Genomic DNA, 9,126 nt, shown 5'->3' on the forward strand with positions numbered 1-9,126 from the left:
GTTTGCTGTTAAAAAAAAAAATACCTTAAAATCTTAAATGACAAACTATATCCAAATGAAGTTTTGGTTCACCAATAAAAAAAAGAAAGTGAATAAAAAAAACATATTGTAATATGTCCAGCTAGTAAAATATTGTTGTAAATTGTTTATAATCTCAATAATATTATCATTACCACTCTCTTAGTTACCTTTTATGTCTCGATGTCGTCATATCATTTGCGCAGATTACCTACTAGTAAAATGTAAAATATATTATACTAGTTATAATCTCATATCCTATATTTGTAGGAGTAGATTACCAAGAGATTTTTAAGAATATGAGGGCGCGTTTGTTTCACATAATGTTTTTGAAAGGAATGGAATTTATCAAATGAATTGGAATTTGAAGGAAAAAAATTTGATGGAATGTTTTTTATTTTTTGCAGATTCAGTTGTCTGAAGGAATCAAATTCCTTCCTCCATCCATAAGGAATATAGATTCCATCAAATGACAGAATGTTTATATTCTTACATAATGTGATTTCTCCTTTTTTAAACAATCAAACGCATTAAGAAATAAAATTCAAATTCAATTCAATTTCAATTCCATTTAGGCCCCTGCTTATAGGGGAGTCCTTGGAGCCGAAGACACAGGACACCATAGGCAGCAAGCGTCCAATTTGCTGCGTCCCAGGTTTTAGTCTTCACGAGGACTCTTGAAGACGACCATGCGTGGGACCGAGGGAACGGACGAAGGAAAAAAAAAACTTTTTTTTTTTAATTTGTTTCCAACGACTAGTTTAGGAATTAAAATTTTTTTTTCTATTTAAACCTTATCATTTTACAACAATCAATCAACAACAAAACACCATTTCAACTCATTTCTTCAAACCATTCAATTTCAAACTCATTTTTATCCTCATCAAACCATTCAATTTCAAAATGGCAAGACAAGTGTGGACTACATCCGAAGATCTTTTGTTATGCAGGTGTTAGATACAAGCACCTTAAATGGTTAATACAGGAAGCGAACACGCGCAACACGACAAGTGGTGGGCAAACGAAAGTACTTACCGTGGCTTAGGGAAAATGTCAATCGAAGATGAAGAATAATTTTAATGATTATGTATTTCGTGTTTTTTTTTTATCTAGTACTATGTTTTTTTAATTTTGTGTTGTCTTTTATTTTTAAGTAATGTAATTTGTGTGTTATTAATAAAATGTGTTTTTTTTATAATATTTGAATGGTGTTTTGTTAATTAAATAAATGATAAAAGAATTGATGATGTGACGAAAAAGTCCTGAAGAAACTTGTCTTATAGACAGGGAGAGTCTTAGAGGAGTGCTGATGGGAGTGCTGCTGACGTGGCAGCCAGGACTCCCAAAGACTCTAGTCCTTATAAGTAGAGGTCTTATCAAAGAACCAAAATCGACAGTTTTACAATGGGATTATGGCATACGAATGTAACCACTTATGACAAAATGGTTATGTAATGTAGTAACCTACTCAGGTGGCTATGTAATATATGCACCTATGTTTTTTTGGCTATACAATGTAAGGACCTTTTTATTTGGGTCAATCAATGTAAGGACCTATGTATTTTTTTTGTTATACTATATAAGGTCCGTACATATTTTACGTAGTATAGCCCAAAAAACATAGATGCATGCATTACATAGTCACCCGAATAGATCACTACATTACATAACTATTTTGTCAGGTTACATTCGTAATTTCGTATGTCATTATCCCTTTTACAATTCCATCAACCCATGTTAACTGATGTTTAAAATTTTTTTGGTAAAACACACGATATAGAGAGATATGGAAGACTAAATAGTCATTGCTTTTCTTCATCCTTTGTTTCTCTCTCTAGACTTTCATCGTCGGCGTCAAACCACCCACCCAACCCAAACCAACCCATTCATCATTTTCATCTTCACAAAATCATACCATTTCCATCATCATATCCCATTTTATATATATCTAATCTATACATATACATACGTGTATATATACTCATCATCATCATCTCAATCTCCATCCCCAATTGTAAATTTAATCACAACCCTAATTCTATTCACAATCTGTAAGTCTTTTTGCTTCTTCTTTAACTGTGTTACTTTACTTTTATGTTTATCGATGACTGTTGATATGTGTATGTGGCTTGATTGTGAAAAAGTTTGGATCTTTTTGATGGGTTTTAGCTAAAGATTACATTTTTCCGGGTTTTCATTTCGGGTTCGTTTTGTTAGCTGGTTTAATTGATCGTGTTCTTAAGGTTACTAAGTAATTTTGTTGGGTTTTCTTGATATGACCTGATTAGAAGATTTTATTTATGTAATTGAGTATATATATATATATTGGTGTTTATATTTTCTGTCAACAACAGCAACAAGGATTCACAATCCTGCCGGGGGGTATTTGCGGTATAGACTTTATCCATGGGTAGAGTCGTAGAGAGGCTGCGTCGTTGTTAAGAAATTTTGTGTTTTATTAAATGTTTGTGTGTGTGTGCTAAATATATGTTATGCATGTCAAGTATTAAAAGAATAGCTTAGCTAGTAGCTAATTAAATCTATTAATAAAAGTGCATTTGTGGAGTTATTTTAAGTAATCTAGTTTTTTTTACATAAACTTAACTTATTTGGATATGCACCATCTTTTATAAAATGTAAAGTATATATTGATCAGAGGGTGTCAGGGAGTGCTTATAGCTAGTTGTGTTTTTTGTATGCCAAAGAGCAGGTTGGAGTGCTTGACTATTAGGTGCGTTTTAATTTATTTTAGTGGAACAACACAGTAATTTATAAGTTAGGTAGGTGCTGCCGATTTTGAATGCATGTTTTAAGCGATAAGTACTTACATATCTTACCAAACATCCTCTTAAGATTGAGAAAAAATGTATAGAAATGTACAATAGTTATCACTTCAGTGACGTGAGAAAATATGTGAATACCAAAGCATCAAGAAAAACAGTAGCATATGTTTGAGAGCACCGCTTTGGTGACGTGAGAATTTATGTAGATACAAAGAAACAAGTAACTAGTAGCGTGGATACCAAAGCAACAAGGAAAACAGTAGCATACGGTTGAGACTTGAGAGCACCGCTTCAGTGATGTAAGAAATTATGTGGATATCAAAGCAACAAGGAACATAGTAGCATATGGTTGAATGCACCGTTTTAGTGACTCATTGATGCGAGAAAATATATAATTTGGGGATTTGGTTTTGATTTGTTTAATTGATTGTGTTGTTAAGGAAGTTAACTAGTTTTTGCGTTTCTTTATTGATATTGTCTGATTAGAAGATTTGCTGTAATTGAAATTTTATTTATTTATTGATGTTTATATATTTTTTAATGTGTGTGTGTGTCTATACAAATACACATATACAATTATGTTATATAAGCTTATAAACCACCATCGAGGTTGCCTAATGGTTAGGCGTCTTGTTTTCTTAGAAGAAGTCTTAAGTTTGAAACCTTCCTAGGTAAACATCTTGGGGGTGACCAAGTAATTGTCAATGGGGATACCCCAGCTAGGACACGTACATCTGAGTCTAATAGACTCGCCATCTATGGGTCCCAAGAACAGGAAAACCTCCCTTGTTTACCAGATTTATGTAAGCATAGATTATAAAAAAAAATAGCTCAGCTAGTATCCACTCTAATTTTAAAGAATGTGTATTTGTGGAGTTGTATTGTATAGTTTAGATTTAGATTTTGGATATAAAGTTCAATTTATTTGGATATGGACCATCTCTTATGAAATGAAGCTTATGTATATAAGTGGGCGTTTGGGACCGATTATAGTTTGTATTTTATTTTATTTTTATGCCAAAGAGCAGTCTGGAGAGTTTGCTATTAGGTCATTTTAGCTTATTTGAAGGGAGAAATGCATTAATTTATAAATCAGGTAAGGGATGCTGATTTTAAATATAGGCTTTAAAGTCTTAAGCGCTTTAAAAGTATGCCATATAAGATTTGGTTTTATGTAGGAATTTACAGTTATCACCGCTTCAGTGACGTGAGTAAATATGTTGATACAAAAGCTACAAGAGACCTAGTAGCATACGGTTGAGATCACCGCTTGAGTTACGTGAGACAAAATAGTATCCTTCTATTTTTGTTATACACCCGATAGAATTTATAGAAACAGAGATAAGAAACTGCTTTTAATAGCATGTGTGTGTATATATATATATTTTTTGAACGGCAGGATCGATAGCATATATTAATTATTTAAAAAGTTGGAGCTTCGGTTGTTAGCTGTGTAGCTAGTAACTTTCAGATTTAAATGGATGTTCATGATTTGTATAGCTTCAAAAAATGCAAAGGAGAATTAATTTTGTCAAAAATAGTGTTTTAATTAGCTACCTAACTTGAGAAGTATGTCTTTATGTGACGTGGGACAAAATTGGAAAATATTTTTAATACACTTCTTAGTTCTTACGGTGAACAAAGATATGCATTGCATATATGTCTGTCATGACCTGTTGTTTAAGAATTACAAATAATACATGAAATATAAATAGCACGCATTAAATATAGGCATCTACTTTTACAAATGAGAAAAATCATAGGTTTGGCATTCTAGTTGCTTGAAAAACGCATAATGAACTAATGTTTATTGATAATTTACGAAGTTTGAATTTCTCCTTGCTTGAGAAGTAAAGAATTCATTGGAGGGTATTGTTAAATTGTTCAAAATGATTACTGAATTTTTCTTATGTGGTTAATAATGTGTTCTTTAAATACAATCACCTCTTGTCACGACTGAGTGAACCCGAATGCCGAAGTTTTTTCGAAAGGCAATTTGCAAAGACGACGTGTGAAATCACGGTAATCAATGCTGTTTTTATATAATAAAAAATCTGCAGTCATCTTTTTGATCACCAAATTAAAACAAGAAACGCAACTCCTTTGACAATCAATATGTTTTTCCATCTTTTTTGTTTTACACTATGCTACGTGTATAGATGTGTTTGCTCCATTTAATTGTAAGAATACTGACTCGAATTTATTAGAGCTGTTCAAAGTCTTCTTTAGGCTGTACTTAGACTTCTTAGGTCCTGCAAGACACGGATTGTTATTTTGGATTCTATGATTCTCTGCGTTTTAAGAAGCTATCTCCCATTAGTGTAGATAGAAGATGCATCTGTGTTTTATTTGTTGGTTTGTGAATTTACACTTGATGATGATCTTTCACTGAGAAGTAAAATTCCCGTTTGTTAATAAAATAAATTGATGGGTTGTATTAGTATTTTTTGTATATGTCATATAAGCTTTTATGGAAGAAAAATGCTAAAACCCATTTGTTTACTTGATACTAAGACTGGTTTCTGTTGTGATTCGGTGTAGGGTTTTGGTCAGAAGGTCTAAGTTTGAGTGTTAACGAATGCTGAAAGTGTAAGGAGGGTTTGGTAAAATGTTGGAGGCACCGAAGTTTACAGGCATGATGGGCCTAAACAATGGCCATGATAATTTTGTTGACCTGTCACAAGGGTTTTATCATAAGCTCGGTGAGGGTTCAAACATGTCAATCGACAGTTTCAACAGCTTACAGATGAGCAACGGTGGAGGTTCGGTTGCAATGTCTCTAGATAACAGTAGTGTCGGGTCCAACGAATCTCACACTCGTATATTAAATCACCAAGGTCTCAAACGTAACAAGAATTATACTGATGCTCAGAGTGTTAATAGAGGACGTGTGTCTCAGGGTTTAAGTGACGATGCCTTGGCCCGAGCCCTACTGGATCCTCGTTTTCCCACCGAGGGGCTTGAGAATTTCGATGAATGGACAATTGATTTAAGGAAACTCAGCATGGGACCCGCTTTTGCACAAGGTGCTTTTGGGAAGCTGTATAAAGGTACTTACAATGGTGAGGATGTTGCTATCAAGCTTCTTGAAAAACCTGAAAATGACTTAGATCGGGCTCAGCTTATGGAGCAACAGTTCCAGCAGGAAGTAATGATGCTTGCAAGATTAAAGCACCCGAACATAGTAAGGTTTATTGGTGGGTGCCGGAAACCAATGGTGTGGTGTATTGTAACAGAATATGCGAAGGGTGGCTCAGTTAGGCAGTTTTTGACTAAGAGACAGAACCGATCGGTACCTTTGAAGTTAGCGGTGAAGCAGGCTTTGGATGTTGCTAGGGGAATGGAATATGTACATGCACTTGGATTGATTCATAGAGATTTAAAATCGGACAATCTTCTAATTTCAGCTGATAAGTCAATCAAGATTGCTGACTTTGGAGTTGCTCGAATTGAGGTGCAGACCGAAGGAATGACACCAGAAACCGGAACTTACCGCTGGATGGCTCCGTAAGTGCATATAATTTTTCTAATGTCAATTGTCCTTAATCAAATTCAATGTCTTTCGATGTGTGAAATGTTTTGAAGATTGGTAGGGTAGTCATGCTTGTAAGCTGTTCTATGTTGCATATATCACTAACTTCTTCTCACTATATGGCTAGCATTCAATGTAGAGGTGGCTTAAGGGAGATGACTGGCAGGATGGGATGGGATGGGTTGTGCCTATTCAAAACTCCTTTGACCAGTTTCATCCTTTATAGGAAGTTTTTGTATTTATAATATCTAAAGGGGGCAACCAGTTAGATTTGGAATATGTTTTGATACACATACGCGCACATATTATATATATAAATATATGCATACCAGAGGTGGCATAATGAGCAAGGCACTGGCGGTTGGGTAACAGGTCAGTAGTCTCAGAACAGGTAGTATGTCATGGACTCATGGCCGTTGGATTGGGTTATCTGAAGTGTTTAAGTTTTTATTAATAATTAATGTGTTAATTGTTGAATATAGTTACAAAGATTAATTTGTGTCAGTGATGATCTCTGTGTCATTTGTTAGCTTCAATTGCTCTCGTTTTTGAACTGTTATTCACCTGTTAAAGATTTCTCAAAATTGTCACATCTAGTACATGCACATATATACGTTTTTGTATATCATTTGTACACACTTGTGATCACACCCCTTTTGCTCTTATTATTGCAGGGAAATGATCCAGCATAGGCCTTACACACAGAAAGTAGACGTGTACAGCTTCGGTATAGTGCTCTGGGAGCTCATCACTGGAATGCTTCCATTCCAAAACATGACAGCTGTGCAGGCGGCGTTTGCTGTTGTTAATAAAGGAGTCCGCCCGACCATCCCACAAGACTGCCTTCCAGTACTTGGTGAAATCATGGTTCGCTGCTGGGACGGAAATTCAGATGTGAGACCACCATTTACCGAAGTTGTGAGAATGTTGGAACATGCGGAGAACGAGATTATGACCACAGTCCGGAAGGCTCGGTTCAGATGCTGCATAAGTCAACCCATGACTACTGATTGATGATGTGTGAAGGATGAATATAAGAAAAAGAAAAAGGTAAAGAAAATCGACAGGTGAAAAAAGGAGGTGATTTGATGTCACCTAAATGTGTATCTATTATCAGGGTAAAATTTCTTTCTTTCAGATAGGGTGAACAAAGGAAGAAAATTATAATATGAACTACTTGTTTTATGGCTTTTTATTTTTGTTCTTTTGCTTTTTGCTTTTATCTTATGTTGTTGAATATTTATGGATTGTGTTGCTGAATTAGTAGTAATGGAGAAGATTTGTGTTGTATTTATCCACATATATATAAGATATGATCATAATTGCTATGATATGATGTTTCTTCCAAGTATTTAGATACTAGTTAAATATCTAACATGTTTACATAATCTCAAATCGGCCAGTAACTGAATGATTTAGTAGAGACATTGTGAAAGTGATGAAGAATGATGGTTGTTCACGATTCAAGTTATATTGGTATAAGTCACGTTTTAGCTAATCTGGCCGTTTTGGAATTAATTGTGATCATTTTGCTCTTGTATAGTAGCAGTAACATTGCCGCCTGCACTGGAAGTGATCAAAGTATCAAGATTACTTTATTCTAATATATGTTTGACTCCTAACATACTTGCTCTCAGTTGAATAGTTTATGTATTATATGGAGATCGGATAACACAGATACAAGAACACATTATCTTTTTCTACCCTTTTGTAGAAAGCAACACTTTTTCCAGCCCAAAAAGTGCAACATCACACATTTTGTATACCACCACCAATTGTTACATTTTGCCAATGTATACAGAAGCTTTGATATTTAATGCAATATCTATAGTATCTACTGTAATTACTTTGCCAACATTTAAACAGGGGAAATAGGTACCCCTTTTCTGACTTTCCAGGCAACACTAGGCTAAAAAACCAATGGAATTTTGAAGTAAGTTTTTACCTAATGCTATATTGATTAACCACCCATTGGAGACCTCCATACCGCCTACCAAACTACCCTGCTTAGAGTAATGTTGCCGGGCTCGTCATCAATAGCATAGTTGTTAAGACTCTTGCCAATCACTAGTCAACTTGTATGAGTCTAGTCGCATAAAAAAAGTGGCGACTTTTAGTTGCTCCGGAATCTTACCCTGACTTGCGAGTTGGGTGAGTCACAACTACCATGGGTATTTCTCAAACCATTCACCATTGAGATGTGGCTTTTCGAGTTCGTTCTTTTTTGTTGGATCCGTCGTTTGGGTATCGAGCATCAGTTCAATCATGAATGTCATGGATTTGCAAGTCACTTTTTCCCTCTTAAGGTCAATCACTGGTTCAAAAAGTAGGTGCCAGATGCACGAGTCAAGCATGTTGGATGACCTTGTTGAAGCGATAAATTTTAGGTTAAGCAAGGGTCACATGGACCTAAAATAAGTTTTTAACAATGAACTTATTTCGATGCAAAAACTGTAAATTTGTGAAGTTTGACTTCAAAAGTTAGACCACATTGTATGCAGGAATGTAGTTTGACTTCTGAGGTCAAAATTGCTGTGTTTCAAATGTAAATTTTAATCAGGATTTTCTGATTTTACTCGCTTTGTAGTTTGTTTTTTAAAATATATTCCAAACTTCAAATTTAAACATAACTGTTTAAACATATTAACATAATAATTCAAACTTGAAAATTAAACGTTAGATTAGTTGATAGATTCACGCTTCATCATCATTTTGTCCGTATCAAGGTAACCTATCAACAGCCATCCTCCAACTCAACATTTCAAACACGTCAAGTTTCTGCTTCCTGTGACG

At 34.7% G+C, this 9,126-nt stretch overlaps 1 protein-coding gene across 1 annotated transcript; it reads left to right on the forward strand.

Annotated features, from left to right (window-relative positions):
• Nucleotides 1-1,814: 1,814 nt before the first annotated feature.
• On the forward strand, nucleotides 1,815-7,666 carry LOC122596296 (serine/threonine-protein kinase STY13-like). The gene is made up of 3 exons (XM_043768844.1): nucleotides 1,815-2,069; nucleotides 5,343-6,308; nucleotides 7,008-7,666. The coding sequence occupies exons 2-3, from the start codon at nucleotides 5,410-5,412 to the stop codon at nucleotides 7,345-7,347; spliced, it is 1,239 nt and encodes a 412-aa protein (XP_043624779.1). The 5' UTR covers nucleotides 1,815-2,069; nucleotides 5,343-5,409; the 3' UTR covers nucleotides 7,348-7,666.
• Nucleotides 7,667-9,126: the final 1,460 nt, after the last annotated feature.

The sequence above is a fragment of the Erigeron canadensis genome, chromosome 4 (assembly GCF_010389155.1).
Source record: "Erigeron canadensis isolate Cc75 chromosome 4, C_canadensis_v1, whole genome shotgun sequence".
NCBI lineage: Eukaryota > Viridiplantae > Streptophyta > Magnoliopsida > Asterales > Asteraceae > Erigeron > Erigeron canadensis.

Coding starts and splice junctions, on each gene's coding strand:
- LOC122596296 (XM_043768844.1), top strand. CDS start 5,410: ATGTTGGAGGCACCGAAGTTTACAGGCATGATGGGCCTAAACAATGGC. Junction 6,309..7,007: donor ACTTACCGCTGGATGGCTCC/GTAAGTGCATAT, acceptor TTATTATTGCAG/GGAAATGATCCAGCATAGGC.